The 16,399-nt window shown below is 51.2% G+C and overlaps 1 protein-coding gene across 1 annotated transcript in view; it reads left to right on the forward strand.

Moving 5' to 3' along the window:
• The window catches only part of Pik3c2b (phosphatidylinositol-4-phosphate 3-kinase catalytic subunit type 2 beta), a 69,585-nt gene that overhangs the window by 24,970 nt on the left and 28,216 nt on the right, over positions 1-16,399 (forward strand). Inside the window, exons 4-14 of the mRNA XM_070041726.1 lie at positions 485-639; positions 920-1,040; positions 4,359-4,470; positions 4,618-4,697; positions 5,273-5,336; positions 7,326-7,472; positions 8,112-8,145; positions 9,937-10,132; positions 11,162-11,284; positions 15,536-15,703; positions 16,223-16,334. Of these exons, the coding sequence (XP_069897827.1) occupies positions 485-639; positions 920-1,040; positions 4,359-4,470; positions 4,618-4,697; positions 5,273-5,336; positions 7,326-7,472; positions 8,112-8,145; positions 9,937-10,132; positions 11,162-11,284; positions 15,536-15,703; positions 16,223-16,334 (1,312 nt within the window). The remainder of the gene's footprint in view (positions 1-484; positions 640-919; positions 1,041-4,358; positions 4,471-4,617; positions 4,698-5,272; positions 5,337-7,325; positions 7,473-8,111; positions 8,146-9,936; positions 10,133-11,161; positions 11,285-15,535; positions 15,704-16,222; positions 16,335-16,399) is intronic.

Here is a 16,399-nt window from a genome sequence, read left to right on the forward strand (position 1 = left end):
GAGGATCCTGGTTTGAAGCCAGCCTGGTCAGACAAATTGGGCCTTGAGTTCAAGCCCTAGTACCAACCCACCCCCAATATTACACATTGTTACTAAAATTCATGAAACCTTGATTGAACAGTTATCCTCAGCACTTTAGACTCTGGATCTCAGTTGTCCTTCGGAGCAAATATACCCCAGATGGAGATAAGTTCTAGCTTTCTTGAATTAAAAGAGAAAGGAAATGAATTCATAAAAATTTTCTGTTAAGCGGCGCCTGGAAAGCTTTGTCATTTTGGAACTCTCTACTCTTCCACTGTGGGAAGCATTTTATAACTGCAGCAGGGATGGAAAAACACATTTTCCCAGAGCTACCTCCCCGCTGCCCCCAGCCTAGCCTGTAGACCTGGAGGGCTGAGCTGTGTGGGGACAGAGGGACACTTGGGTGTCCAGGAAGGTGGGTCCCTGAAGACCTCTGGGTCCTTCTTCCTTTCTTCCGGCACAGCCTTCGACTGGGCTGTGACATCCAGGACTACTCCCTCACCGGCTATGTCTGGAGTGCTGTCACCCCAAGCCCAGAGCACCTTGGCGATGAGGTCAACCTGAAGGTCACTGTGCTGTGTGATAGCATTCGGGAGCCTCTCACTTTTACCTGCAATTGTAAGTTAGTTGCGGAGGGGGCATGAGCACCCCTTGGGCCAGAGGCAGGGGACTGAAGCTCACCTTGTAGCCCAGATGGGCAGAGGGAAAGTTCCTTTTGGGGTCAGGGTCTAGGACCAGCTTTGTATGTTCGCCATCATTTTCCCCCGGTCCTAAGGCTATTTGCTTGCCAACTTTATCTGGTCAGTGAAGGTGCAGGGGACCGCTTGGCTGGGGATGGCAGATTGAGTGGGGAGATGGAGCTGCGCCTGCCTACTCGCCTTGACCCACCCACTTGTAGGTTCCTCCACCGTCGACCTGCTCATCTACCAGACCCTGTGCTACACCCATGACGAACTGAGGGGAGTGGACGTGGGGGACTTTGTGCTCAAGCCCTGTGGGCTGGAGGAGTTTCTACAGAAGTAAGTGGACGTGGTGGGGGAGGAGGGGAGGACAGATGGGAAAGGTGGGGGTGGAGGCAGCACCTGCCTTCTGGACGGTAGAATCATGAGGGGCTTGGGAACACAGGACTGGCAGCTCTGCCCCACTTTGCAATGAGGACTCCCGCTTTTCTGGGCACACTCTCGGCCACGACACGCTTCTTCAAGGAGCTCCGTCTTCCAGCAAGTTTGGCTGGATCCTGAGCCAAAGCTGCTGTGGAAAGAGCTTGGAGCTGGCACCAGGCAAAGACGAGGTCCTATGTACGCAGACTTCTGTTTGCTTAGGAGACAAGGCCTAGGGAAGCCTGAGTGGTGTCGCTCCTGCTTCAGAGGATACGTGGCTGGATACATAGAACTGGGCAGAGGTGTCCTTGTGAACCTAGAGGAGAAAATACAATTGTTCTCTCTACCCAGTTCCTGTGCCAGCACGCCTTTTCCCTTACTCTGGCCTACGCAGCTGGTTTTCCTTCTCCCACAGGCTGGCTTCCAGCTCCGCTCCAGCCAGGACCCTTTGCAGAAGGTGTCCTCCCTGGAAAGTATGATGTGGACAGGCTGAAACAACCCCCTTTCCACTGCCCTAAAGCTCTGGAGGACTGGGGTGATGAAGGGGAGGCTGGGTAAGGTTCCCACCCCTCAGGGAGTACACAGCCTGGTGGTAGCAGACAGATGTGGAGATTTGCTTTCCAACCTCTGGCATCCAGTTGGCTTCTGCCTTCCATTTCTGGCCGCCTGGAGTAGGGGAAAGGGAGGCCTATGCCTACTTTCTTAGCAATGCCTGCTAAGTGCCACCACACCCTTTCTCTCTCACCTGTAATCTAGTTACAAAGATGGTTGCTCATGGCTAGAGCACAGAATTGGCAGTGAGGATTGAAGACTCATTTTTTGGCTGGTTTCTTCAACCTTAGGGACACACACACACACACACGCATGCACGCGCACACACACACACACACACACACACACACACACTTTTTTTCCCCAGTCTCCAGATTCTCATCTGGAAAGGGAAGGACGGGACCTACATTGCACAACACCAGGAGACCTTCAAATATGCCCCATGCAGTACTTGCTTGTGTCTTTGCTCCCCATAGGGAAGTAGAATGGGGTCCTAGATTCAGAGTTTCCTGTCAGTAAGAGCCTTGGGCAGCTTGCTGCTGGCTGCTAGAAGGAAGTAAGGGTTTAGTTTGGGTATGTAGTGGTGGAGGTGAGGCCAAGCATGGGTGAGGCTCTGGTAGAAAAACAGATATGCCAGGTGCAGGTGGCTCATAGCTGTAATCCTAGCTGTAAGGGGAACTAAGATCTGAAGATTGAAGTTGGAAGCCAGCCTGGGCAGGAAAATCTGTGAGACTCTTATCTCCCATTAACTGCCCCAAAGCTACTAATGGTATGGCTCAAGTGGCTAAGTGCCGTTCTTGAGAAAAAAAAATGCCAAGTGAGAGTATGAGGTTCAAACACCACTAGCACAAAAGGAAAAAAGAAGTAGATAGATGAACATGAAAAGGACCCAATGATCAGTGGTGAATAGCAGCAAGGGAGGGGCAGCCCTGAGAAAGGACTCAGCATTATACAGATGCTGCATCTCGACAGCAGCTCTAGTCCAGGAGCCCTGGAGTTCAGAGGTGGGAGGAGCTGTCTGGTTCCACCTTCCTGCCAAGGCCCATATGGAATATTCCAGTGAGGTGGGACAGGGCTCATGGTCCCCAGGTCATGCCATCCAAAGAGAAAGTCAAGCAAACTCCTGGGGGGGCCTGTGGCCATGATCCTGGTCCAGGACCCCTGCCCATTCTACTTAAAAGTCTAGTCCTGTTTCCTTGTGGAGAGGGCCTTCTGTGTGTGGGAGGAGGACTGGGATGGGAGGAAGATTCCAGAAGACTGCTAGTTCCCTAGGGAGCCCTTAGGATTCCTACCCCTGCCTGACCAGAGGGGCTGATATGGAGGGGAGGTGTTGGTCTAGGATGTAGGCTGCTCTCAGATAAGAACCTTGAGAGAGTCTTAGGGGAGGGTTGGGTTTCCTGCCACCTCCCCCACTAGCACCACATTCTTCCTTCCTTCCGCCCAGCTTCTCCAGTGTTTTGGTAACACTTCAATCATAGCAAGTCAGGTGTCAGATTGGAGGTGTAGTCCCCAAAGGGTCTGGGCTAGCCTTAGAACTTGTACCTTCTCTGGCTTCCACACATCCCCCTCTTGCTTGTTCCTCTCCCCTCCTCTCCATTTCTGTCCTGGACTCCCCGCTCTGCTAAGGAAGGAAGTCTGTTTCCGGCTTCTGTTACCCAGCTGCTGGACCTGCCCCAAGCCCACTGTGCTGGCATATAGGGGGAACTCCCTTTGTCCCTTCTCTTGGGTTTCTGATTGAGGTGTGATGCAAAGTGGAAGAGAGGCTGGATGGTGATACAAGTGGAAGAGAGGCTGGAGGGACTCCCTTGTTCCTGTTCTGAGAATTGCAAAGTTCTCTCCTGTAGGTGCTAGTTGTAGGGATAGTGCATAACTCCTATGAGGTCTGTAGAAACTTGTGGGTGATTCCCAAACAAGCAATGTACATTCAGGAAGGAGAGACAGAGTTTGGATGGGGATAGCAGGTCTGGAGTCTCAGGATCTCAGTACTCTAGTTGGTCATGTGGAAAGTGGGTGGCAACACCAGAGCTGGGAAGAACTCCCAGCAAGTCTGTTCTGGGTTGTCTCCTACACTGAAACTAAGAGAGTAGGACTTAAACAACTTCTTGTGGACATCCTCTGTTCTGTTCTCCACTTTACAATTCCTACTGTGGCAGTTTCTTTTTTCTTTTTTTTGTCGGTCGTGGGGCTTGAACTTTGGGCCTGGGCGCTGTCCCTCAGCTCTTCAGCTCAAGGCGAGTGCTCTACCACTTCCGGTTTTCTGGTGGTTTATTGGAGATAGGAGTCTCACGGTCTCTCCTGCCCGGGCTGGCTTTGAACCGCGATCCTCAGATCTCAGCCTCCTGAGTAGCTAGGATTACAGGCGTGAGCCACCAGTGCCCGGCCTACTGTGGCAGTTTCTACCCTGGGAATGAAGCAGTGATAACCACGCAGGTAATAAATACCTGGAAGAGTCAATATTTGTGCTGCACAAGGGCTGAGTGTTATAGATGGCTTTTATGCTTTCCCCTAAGTTCACCATGACATTTTCTAGGAATCCAAGAATAGAGGCTACAACGTAGATCCTACCCCACCCCCTCCACCTAGTTCTTTCTCTTCAAGGCCAAGATACATCTCTCTTTCTCTTCAAGGCCAAAATGCATCTCTCTTCTCACTGAAGCTAATGATCTTGTCTCTCTACCCTACCAGCAAGCATGCCTTGGGCAGCCATGAGTATATCCAATATTGCCGCAAGTTTGACGTTGACATCCGACTACAGCTGATGGAGCAGAAGGCTGTGCGCAGTGACCTAGCCAGGACGGTTCGTGTGAGGGGTGATTTCAGAGAGCTGGAATGGGCAGAGGGCAACATGGGACATTCTTGGGTGACAGTTGGGTGGGAATGGGAGTACGAGACTATGAGTAAGGTACCATCGTGCCTCAACCGAGTCCTGCTCCTGCTCACACAGGTGAATGATGATCAGAGCCCCTCCACCTTGAACTACCTCATCCATCTGCAAGAGAGGCCAGTCAAGCAGACCATCAGCAGGTGAGAGCGGGGGCTGTGGTCCAAACAGGAGGTGTGAGACAGCACTTACTGCACAAATGAGAGATGTTTGCAGGTGTCCAAGGTTGGACCACAGAATCTAGAGAGAGAATCCTCACTGTAGAATATGCTTTACCCCTGCCCCTCCCCCCCTTTTTTTTTTTGCCAGGCCTGGGACTTGAACTCAGGGCCTGGGCACTGTCCCTGAGTCTGTGCTCAAGGCTAGCGCTCTACCACTTGAGCCACAGCACCACTTCCGGCTTTCTCTGTGTATGTGGTACTGAGGAATCAAACCTAGGGCTTCATGCATGGTAGGCAAACACTCTGCTAAGCCACATTCTCAGTCCTGTGCCTTACCTCTTTCCTCTAGTATGTAGCTGACCTTCTCTAAGCAAGGGGTGGTGAAGCAGGAAGGCTGCTTTCTTCCACCTTCAAGGGGCATGGGAAGAGTGGTAACCCCTTGCAATCAAAACCTGATCCCTAAACAAAGGAGAGGGGGGCAGAAGAAGATGGCTCTCCCTGGGCACTGGGTCTTTTGTGACCTCCCCTGTGATTTCTCCCCTCCCCCCACTTCCCAGGCAGGCCCTGAGTCTTCTGTTCGACACTTACCACAATGAGGTGGATGCCTTTCTTCTGGCTGATGTGAGTATAAATAATGGGGCCGGCCAGGCAGGAGCTTCTGGAAGGTTCCTTTCTCTTCTTCAAGCTTCCTGGGATCATCCAGCACCATGAGGGGTCTAGGTAGACCTGAGCACCAGTCGGTAGAGGACTCTCTATCCCCCTAACTCAGAACAACTGGCTGTGGAGCAGCCAGTATGTAGAAAGGAGTCTGTTCCTCTGGAGAACATGTAGGTCACGAAGCCCACCCATTTCTGAAGTAGGGCATGTCCATGCTAAGGGGCCTGGAGCTGTCTCCCCAGCTTCTGTACTCGTGTTCTGCCCACTACCAGGATCCCTTATCTAGTGGCCTCTGCTTGAACATGCACAGTAACAAGGAGAGGACTCTCTGACCATGGAGTCTGTGCTGGCAGCTGCAGTGTAAGAATTGTCTTAGCCCATGTGGAGCTTAAAGAGGTGAAACAGTAATCTACTACGATTAGCTACGAGAGGATGGCAATAAGTTAATGAAGGGCTCCTGGAGAAAGCTAGAGGGACACTGGCAGGGATGGGAGAAAGCTTTGTGAAAGGTACGATTTTGCCTGGTCCCTGCTTTAAATTGACACAGGCAATCAGGATCAGATAGGACAGCAGATTCTAGATGAGAAAACCACAGGAGCCAAAGTACAGAGGGGAAGGGAGAGGACAGCATGAATATGAAATTGATTGGGACTGGCCTCAAAAGTGTGAAGGTCATGAAGTGAAGAGGTCATGAGGAGTAAGTCTGAGTGGGCAAGTAAGGCCTTAGCATAGTCTCTTTCTAGCCTAGTTCTTGGTCCTTAAGGATTGGTGTGTGTGTGTGTGTGTGTGTGTGTGTGTGTGTGTGTGTGTGTGTGTGTGTGTGTGTGTGTGTGTGTGTGTGTGTGTGTGTGTGTGTGTGTGTGTGTGTGTGTGTGTGTGTGTGTGTGTGTGTGTGTGTGTGTGTGCGCGCGCGCGTGCATGAATGTGTGTGCACATGCACCAGTACTGGGGCTTGAATTCAGGGCCATACTCTCACTTGGCTTTGCCCCCCAAGGCTGGTACTTTGCTACTTGAGCCATACATCCACTTTTGGAGTTTTGTTAATTAATTGGAGATAAGAGTCTCATGGACTTTTCTGCCATGGCAGACTGCAATCCATGATCCTCAGATCTCAGCCTCCTGAGTAGCTAGGATTATAGGCATAAGATACCAGCTCCTAGCTTAGATTCCTTTTTTTTTTTTTTTTGTTCGGTCGTGGGCCTTGAACTCTGGGCCTGAGCGCTGTCCCTCAGCTCTTCAGCTCAAGGCTAGCGCTCTACCACTTGAACTATAGCGCCACTTCCGGTTTTCTGGTGGTTTATTGGAAATAAGGGTTTCATGGACTTTCCTGCCCGGGCTGGCTTTGAACCGTGATCCTCGGATCTCAGCCTCCTGAGTAGCTAGGATTACAGGTGTGAGCCACCAGTGCCCAGCTTAGATTGCTTTTCTTAAACTATAGGCCTCTGGGGAAAACCTGCATGTGTAGAAGTGTATAAACTATTGCTGACTGAGGTGGTGTAAGGGGGCAATGGCTGAGAGAATGGGAAAGATGGGTGTGGCCCTTTTAAATTCAGGGTGAGTTGCTGTTTGCTGAGGAAGGGTATTTGAAAGTAAATATAGCCTGGGCACTAGTGGCCCACACCTGTCATCCTAGCTACTCAAGAGGTTTGAGATTTGAGGATGGCAGTTCAGAGCCAGCCTGGGCAGACAAATCCAAGTGATTTATTGCCAAAATCCAGAAGTGGAGCTGTGGCTGAAGTGGTACAGCACCAGCCTTGCTCTGTAAAGCTAAGGGTCAGTGTCTAGGCTCTGAGTTCAAGCCCCAGCACCAAAAAAAGAAAGAAAAAAGTATGAGCTCTACAGTTCCTCTTTAGTCTTCAGTCCCTACCCTTCTCGACTCCTTCTTTTAAAGATTGGAAGGTTGAGGGTCAATAGCATAGAATTGAGCCAGCCTCCCTGCATGGCCTCCCACAGGAGGACTTCCCGCTGAAGGCGGACAGGGTGGTCCAGTCTGTGAAGGCCATCTGCAATGCCCTTGCTGCAGTGGAAACCCCAGAGATCACCAGCGCTCTCAACCAGCTGCCCCCCTGCCCTTCGCGCATGCAGCCTAAAATCCAGAAGGTAAAGGGCTCAGGTGTTAACCTGGGGAAGGGGAGTGGCCGCAGGGCACCGGGCTGCTATTTGCTGAGTGATGGGAAGTTCACACGCTAAAAGGCTCCATCTTTTATGTGGAAGCATTTCAAACAGAATTTCCTGAGAAACTGGATGCCATGTGTGTCCCCTCTTACTGAGAATAAGGATGGGCTGGGGTCTACCCCCTAGATTGACTGGGTGAGCCTGGGCTGGAAGGGCTTTATTGGTGACCACCAAAGCATTGTTTGACAGTTGGCTTGTCCATCAGCCTGAAGAACCAAACCAGGAAAATCTCCACTTTTCCCTCTCCACTCCCCCGCCTTCAGCTCAGAGACCCTCTATTGGGAACAGGACCAGCAACCGTAGCCCCGTGGTCCTCAGTTAAGGGACTCGAGGGGTGGACTTTTGCATTAGAGTGTATGAGACAGTTTTTAATCCCAGCAGTCCACTCTGTCCATCACGCAGCTCTGGTGGAAACCATTGTCCCCCCTCCCTGGGGAATCTCTGCTCCTCACATTTCAGCCCAGTCTGACCCAGATGAATACAGCTGTGAAAAAGCCTTCCTCCAGCTGTGATGGAAAAGGCTGTGTCTCTTGGAACTCACTCCCTCTTTTTATTCCCCAACAGGATCCCAGCGTTTTGGCTGTGAGGAAAAACCGAGGTAAGGAAATGGCTCTCCTTCTTTGTCTGGGAGGGGCAGTTCTTGGTCCAGATGCCTTTCCTGGATTTGCCCGTGTGTGTGTGTGTGTGTGTGTGTGTGTGTGTGTGTGTGTGTGTGTGTGTGTGTGTGTGTGTGTGTGTGTGTGTGTGTGTGTGTGTGTGTGTGTGTGTGTGTGTGTGTGTGTGTGTGTGTGTGTGTGTGTGTGTGTGTGTCCGTCTATGTGTGTATCTGTGTCTTTGTGTCTGTGTTTTCTTATGAGGTGTGGACACAGCTGGAGCCCACATTTCTTTCCACAGATTATTTTCTCATTCTTCTTGCTAGTCAGTACTTTATGGTGTCCCTGAAGAGGGAGGCGAGGTAGCGGGCGGTGAGGCAGAGCTGGCCTTTCCATCCGCATGGCAGAGCTATACTTGTGCTGGTTGTGATTTATCTCCCAGCAACATACAACCCTCACTTTCTGAATGGGCATTGGGAAACTGAGAGAGGGAATTTCTCATGAGGATTTCTTCATTGTGTGTGTGTGTGTGTGTGTGTGTGTGTGTGATGGTCCTGGGGCTTGTTGAACTCAGGGCTTTGCCCTCCTGCTGACCTTTCCCATCAAGGCTTGTGTTTTAACACCTGAGCCATGCCTCTACTTCTGGCTTTTCACTAGTTACTTGGAGCTGAGACTCTTCTGGATTTGCCTGGACTGGCTCTGAATTGGTATCCTCAGATCTCAGCTTCCTAGAAAGCTAGGATTACAGGCATGAGCCACCAGCATCTCATATGGATCCTCTTTTCTTTAAGTTTGTTCCAAAGGCCTCTTTCACTGAAATTCTTATTTTAGTTTCCAGTCTTTTGGATATTGTAGACTAATAAAATGTCCTCAGTAGGTGTTTGGGGCCAACATAGAATTGACAGCTCTGTGTGTGTGTGTGTGTGTGTGTGTGTGTGTGTGTGTGTGTGTGTGTGTGTGTGTGTGTGTGTGTGTGTGTGTGTGTGTGTGTGTGTGTGTGTGTGTGTGTGTGTGTGTGTGTGTGTGTGTTGGGGATGGAACCCATTACCTTGCACAAGCTGGGCAAGCGGTCTACCAGTTCCAGCCTTGTCAGCTTTTTACTTTGCCAAGATAGGACTCTTTGGATCTTTTTCTTTTTCTTTCTTTGCTAGCCCTAGGGATTGAACCTCAGGGTCTGGGTGCTGTCCTTGGGTTTCTTTTGTTCAAGGCTAGTCCTCTACTACTTGAACCACAGCGCCACTTTGATCTTTTTCTGAGTAGTTTATTAGAGGTAAAAAGTCTCATGGACTTTCCTGCCCAAGTTGACTTCCAACCATGATTCTTAGGTCTCCGCCTCCTGAGTAGCTAGGATTACAGACATGAGCCACCAGCACCCAGCTGGATCTTTTTTCTTTTGGCAATAACTGGGGTTTTGAATTCAGCGCCTTGCACTTGCTAGCCAGACACTGTACCATGAGTCATGCCTCCAGCCCAACAATTGGCAGTTTTATTACCAAATGTCCTAAAAGAAAGGACATTTCAACAGTAACTCATATAAAAGGAGCCATATGTAAAAAAAACAAAGCAATAACAACAACAAAAAACATGTTTAAAACCCATAATCACTTTATGAAAAGCTCAGGAAATGCTCCTGCTTTTTCTCTACTCCACCACAGATGGGCAAGTTTTGTCAGCACCATTAGAAACCAGCTGACATTAGAGAACCGCTATCCTAACTATCCCATGGTCAGTGTCACGGCAACATGATGGCGCTCATGGAGACCTCACAAGTTTCCCTTGATCCCATGCTTTCACAGAGAAGGTTGTGGAAGCCCTGACGGCAGCCATCTTGGACCTGGTGGAGCTGTACTGCAACACGTTCAATGCAGACTTCCAGACGGCCGTGCCCGGAAGCCGCAAGCATGATCTGGTCCAGGAGGCCTGCCATTTCTCAGGGGCCCTGGCCTTCACCATCTACGCCACTCACCGCATCCCCATCATTTGGGCTACCAGGTAGGCTACGATTCGTTGGACATAGCATGTGTGGCATTGTGTGGCATTCTGGTACACCGGGGCTGAGGGGATGAGCCAAGTGCCAGAGCGGAATCCAGGCTGGGACATCTCTGAGAGACAAGATCCCCATGGAGATGGAGAAACACCTGCCACCCCCTCCGTGCTGGCTGCCTCTGCATCCTCCTGCCCCCCTCTGGATCCAAAGCCAGCTGAGGGAGACACGACAGATGGCTAGTTCCCAGATAGAGCCCGCCCCATGGCCAATGACTGCACTCCCCTGCAGATGCCCAGTGGGAGGGGCGGGAGGTAGGAGTGACCTTTTGTCTGGGGTTCCTTAGGCTTGCAGGGGTGAGCAGAGAGGTAGAGGAGGATCATCATTTGGTAATCGTCAGCTCTTCCTCCATGCCCAGTCTCAGCATCCAAGGCCCCAGGGGGAATAGGCATTTGGCCCCCCTCTGTCCTTCCCAGCCCCTCCTTTTCTCTTCCTTTCCCCCTTCTCTCTTTGTTCTTTTCCTTAATGTATTCCTCTGGGCTATTGGCAGAGAACAAAGAAGGCAGCCTGGGAAACCGGGGCCTTCTCTGACCTTTTCTGACAGGCACCTGTCATGAGCCACAGGGACCCCATGTGTTGGCATTCATGGCAGCATATGTCGTTTTCCCCCCCCACCACCTCCCCATGCACATTCACACACATCTGTATACACACACGTGTGCAGGGGCACCCCCAGGGATGGGCTGGACCTGACAGAAGAGGAAGCTAGCTGGGAAAGGAAGAACAGCCCCCCTCTACCCCCAGCTCCTCATGGAGCCTCAAATCCTGCAGAGAAGAAGGATCTAGATTGAATTGCTGCCTCTTGTGTGTGTTTCCTTAAATCCAACTTGTCCCTGACCCAGGTTATGTCTCCAGAGACCCAGAGCAGTTCTACCCGCGGAAATAGTTTAGCATAGAGAGGAGGCAAAGATGCAGGATGACTGAGACTGGTTTTGAGGGGGCAGGTATCCTGATTTATTCTGCTCTTTCTTTTGTAGCTATGAAGAATTCTACCTCTCCTGCTCTCTTAGCCATGGTGGCAAGGAGCTGTGCAGCCCCCTGCAGACCCGAAGGGCTCATTTCTCCAAGTACCTGTTCCACCTCATCATCTGGGATCAGCAGTAAGCCATTCCCCAGGCTCCAAGGCCTGTGCTTCTACTCATTCTAGAGAATGCCCCTGGGGCAATAACCAGACTCAGAGCTTGGGCACAAGCCTGGGTTAAACCAGGTTCCACTAATAGCCTTAATCACACAGATATTTCAGCCTTCTGAGTGTCCACTTGTTTATTTAAAATGTATTTATTATTTATTTTTGTGCCACTAATTGAGACTTGAACTCAGAGTCTGGGCACTGTCCTTTATCGATGTTTCGGTGGTTAACTGGAGATAAGAGTCTCATGGACTTTCCTGCTCAGGCTGTCTTTGAACCCTGATCCTTAGATCTCAGCCTACTGAGTATCGAGGGTTATTGGTGTGAGCTATCAGCACCCAGCTGATAGCTCTTAAATGCTCTTAAATGAAGATAAGCATGACTTCTACCTTCTTAAATTGTTAGGAGGAGCTCACATAAAAGCATCCATAAAGGCTCTTTGTAACTTGTTAAACCATATAAATGTTACTTGTTAATTTTAATAATAGCTCATTCTTTTGATCTTGTGTCTCTTAGAAAGTTTTAACTAGTCTGGGGAGTCCCATCCTCTCTTCTTCCCAAAGTTTACTTAGAATGACACACAGACCCGTGCTCCATTTCCAATGAATGGAGCAGGGAGGGTTGTCTAGAGAAAGGAATAATGAACATGAAGCCAAGGAAAAAGGTTATCTTTCTTATCCTCTCTCTAATCCTCTGTTCTTTCTAGTTTCTCTATAACTTAGTTTCTCAAACTAAGAAATGGAGACATCCGTTTAACTGGAAGGCAGTTGGCATTGAAGTAACACAGGCAGGTTATTAATTTGAAACCATGCACACAAGAGAGTATCAATCTCTATTTGTTAATAATTTGATGTCAGGAAGGTAGACATCAGCCAAACAAGGCAGGAAGGAAATAGAGGTGAGGAGACTGGGAATGGCAACATGGCAGGTGCCGGCCTGCCCTGTGCCTTGTCTGTGCTGCACTCTATCTGTCCTCCAATCAGAAAACCCTTTGCTTGCTGCCCCCCAGCTTCATTTCCCCAGACTGATTAGCTCTGAGACCTCATTTGCAGAGTAGCAAACACAATTTAAGCATTTGGAGTATATGTTAAAGAAACTAAGGAGGGTCATAGGGGAGGCCAAAGATGCCCGAATTAGGTAGACAGGAGTCTGGAGATGGTGGATCAGGCTACAGATGGTCACCTGGAAAGAGAGAGAGACCCTTTCTCCTGTCCTTTATACTTAGGTAATTCTTAGAGCAGTAACTACACTGTTGTGAATTACACAGACACTGTCTCCTTTGGGGACAGAGCTGCATTACACAGCCCCTGTATTTCACTATCTCCTTGGGATTCTCTGCCCTCAATTATTGTTACTCTCCAAGGAAAGGAGTTCTGGTCTATGAGGACTCTTAAGAAACTGACTTTACATCCTTTTTTTTTCCCCTTTTAGTCCTGGGGCTTAAACTCTGGACCTAGGCACTGTCCCTGAGTTCCTTTAGCTCAAGGCTAGCGCTCTACCACTTGAGCCACAGCGCCACTACCTTCATGAGCTTGTTTTGCTCATGGCTAGCATTCATTGAGCATGCTTCATTGAGCCAGCCATAGCTCCATTTCCGGTTTGGGTTAATTGAAGTTAAGAATCTCACAGACTTTCGTGCCCAGGCTGACTTGGAACCATGATCCTCAGATTTCAGCCTCCTGAGTAGCTAGTATTACAGGTGTGAGCCACTAGTGCCTGGCTTTTGCATCCTTTTCCCATGCAGAGTCAGAGAAATACAGTGAGCCCAGCCTAACCATTCCCTGTCTGAAATCTGCATCTTGAATCCTAGAGGGCAAAGCCATGTGAAGAGCCTGGTCTTGGGGCTGGGAAGGTGGCTCAGTGGTAGAGTGCTTGCCTTGCATGCCTGAGGCCCTGGGTTCAATTCCTCAGCACCACATAAGAAAAAAGCCGGAAGTGGTGCTGTGGCTCAAGTGGTAGAGTGCAAGCCTTGAGCTGAAGAGCTGAGGGACAGCTCCCAGGCCCAAAGTTCAGGCCCCACGACCAGACCCCCCCCCCAAAAAAAAAAAGCCTGGTCTAAACACTGCCTGCCTGGTGCCCCGAGAGAGACCACTAGGCCCTTCTTAGGCCAGACCATGTAGGTGAAAGCCAACATACTGTTGGGTTCAGGGCATAGGCATTTGGGTGCAGCTACCTCCTCATTCCTACTGTAAACGCCTCTTTGGGAAACCTCTTTGGGAAACAGGTCATTCAGTCTGAATGGAGATGGATTGTTTGAAACTGCTAAGAAACTGGACTTGATTAGTGTTCTCTTTTTCACTGTCATTGTCTGAGCACGCTGGCCCTTTCACTTCCGGTTTCTGTTTCCACATGGCTGATGCAGGAGGATATTTGCTTATGAAAATATTCTGTTTTGTGGCTCAGTTCCAGTGCAGTAACCACAATGTCACACAGCAAGTTACATAGACGGTGGTGTTCACGCACCACACAAGCCCAGCTGTTTCCTGACAAGGACCCTCAGGGCAGAGGTGTGAACTTCCTTGCCTGAAGTTGTCAGTGGCCAATGCATACTGAAACCTAGCACGGTTAATGTTGAGAAAAGGGGCTGCCAGAAGGAGCTAGGTTTCTCAGGCTAGGAAGAAAGTCAGCTCTGCAGCCAACAGTCATTCTTTTGACCCACCCAGTCCAATGTTCAGGGAGAAGGTGTTTTGTTGTTGGGTGGGTACTGGAGCTTAATTTCAGGACCAGAATGTTCTCCTTTAGCTTCTTCCAGGCAGGCACTCCGCCACTTGGGCCACGTCTCCCTCCGCTTGTAGCTCTTTGCTAGTTAATTATAGGTAAGCATCTTACTGGTGTTTCTGCCCAGGCTGTGTTTGAACCACAATCCTCAGGATCTTAGCCTCCTGAGTAGCTAATGTTACAAGTGTGAGCCACTAGCACCTGGCCACATGGAGGAAAGGTTTAGAAGCACAGGTCTACCGAAAGTCTGAGGAGTAGGGGACCCTGTTGGCTTCTCAGGTGTTCCGATTTCAGTTAGAAAGTTCCTCTTTTCCTTCAGCTCCCGTGCTGGATGCTGCTTCATGGGTGAAAAGCAGGGGCTCAGAACCGGCTTCCTCGCCCGGGGCTGTGGGGTCAGCTGATTCTCCCGCTGCAGCAGTACCGGGATCAGTTCACTCTCAAAATAGGTCCAGCGTTGAGCTCTGTCACCGCCAGCCAAGCCCAGCCTGGCATGTCCTCCCGGCGGCTGGAGGGGCCCTAATTATAGCTGTGGGCCCCCTAGGGTAGCGGCAGCTGGGACTGAGCAGGGCCGTGCCAGTCCGTGGCAGGCACAAGTGAATGCCACACCGAAGTGGAGATTTCCCGCCCCCAGGCATGAGGGGCTGCTTTATCTAAAACTGCTGAGCTTGTGGGTAGCCATCCTGCTTCTATGCCTTTGTGCCCTCTGGGCATAGAAGCTTCTGGGCCCTGGGCTGGCCCGAAGGGTGTGGTCATGTTGGACTTTGACCCTGGGACAGCTTCCCAGAAAGGTAAAGTGGGTGCTTCCTCCCTGCCCCGCTCCCCCACCCACAGCTTCCCACCCTGAGCTGGGGAGGAGGGGCTGGGTGTGGTGCTGGCGGGGCAGCTCAAGGGGAACAGCTGGATCTGAGGAGTGGTCGCTTGACATCGCTGTTCTCTTGGCCCTGATTCCCACTTGGGGGCCTTGGGAAGCTTCTTCTCTTTATCCCTTTGGCATTGAGTTTGTGTCTGTGTGTGTGTGTGGGGGGGGGGTGAGAACAAGTTGTCGTATCCTGCTGGGAGAAGGGATGTGGACAGGTAGGAGGGCTATGGGGGAGGGGAAACTAGGTGAACTGGTGGCTTGGGCTAGGAGGGACGGGAGGGGGACAGAAAAGGAGGACCAAAGAGGATGTCTCTCAGGTGGAACAGCAATGGCCCTCTGGTGAAGGGACTTTTTAGGACCCCAGGGATAGCCTGGAAATCAGGTGATGTTTGTCCCCCTATCCTGAGGGCCCTCAAGGACAAGGTACTCCTAGGAGTTCTCCTCCACCCCCCTCAGTAGAGGTCTTGCTTGGTTTGAGACTTGTCCTGGTTCTCCAGCAAGGCCTCCCCAGGGAACACGTCTAACCCCCGTCCCCCTTCCAGAGGGAGATAGAATTCTCTGCCTCCATTTGACTTCCTGCCCTGCCTTCCCTCTCCCCTCCCGCCCCCCAAAGTCTCTTGATACGGTCTCCTGTCCCCCCCCTAGGATCTGCTTCCCCGTGCAGGTGAACCGGCTGCCCCGGGAGACGCTGCTGTGTGCCACTCTCTACGCTCTGCCCATCCCTCCCCCCGGGAGCTCCTCCGAGGCCAATAAGCAGCGGAGGGTGCCCGAAGCCCTGGGCTGGGTCACGACGCCACTCTTCAACTTCAGGCAGTATGTGAGCCCGAGGAAACATCCTGGCTTCGGAGAAGGGGCAGGGGAGGGGCATGGAGAAAGGGGGAGGGTCTGGTTGTTGGTGTGGATGGTTGGCCACACAGACTCCTTGGTGGAAGTCTAGAGGGTCCAGCCATGGTAGAAAGGCCAATGCACGGAACCCAGTGATCTGGATGTAACCAAGAGCGAGACTAGTGACAGGACTGATAGGTGTCGGGACCCGGGAAGGCAATGTCTGGCAACATGTCATCTGGTCTTGTTACCGGAAGGAGCTTAAATGTCATCTCTGCCAGCCTCGGCTTCCCGAGGACACCCCTGGCCACCGGGTTGTCCTGTCCAGGGAATGGCGAGCTCAGAGAGGCCTTCTGCTGTGGGACACTTTGTCTAGAATTTAAAAGAAGGTAGAGGCCATGGTCCACCGGGAGAGTGAAAGACGCTGGATGGCGTCCTCCGAGGCAGGCTGGGGCTGGGAGATCTCCGCCAGTGGGTCTCTTGGCTCATCTCACTCTCCTGCCTCAGAGTCCTGACCTGTGGCCGGAAGCTCCTAGGCTTATGGCCAGCCACACAAGAAAACCCCAGGGCCCGATGGAGTGCTCCTAATTTCCACCAGCCAGACAGTGTCATCTTGCAGGTGAGAGCAAACCCAAGCCAGCTCCAAATATCCCTGCTGTGAGCGGTGGGTTGGAGAGGTGGAAA

This window comes from Dipodomys merriami, unplaced genomic scaffold, assembly GCF_024711535.1.
Source record: "Dipodomys merriami isolate MVZ:Mamm:240054 unplaced genomic scaffold, mDipMer1.0.p SCAF_31, whole genome shotgun sequence".
Lineage (NCBI taxonomy): Eukaryota > Metazoa > Chordata > Mammalia > Rodentia > Heteromyidae > Dipodomys > Dipodomys merriami.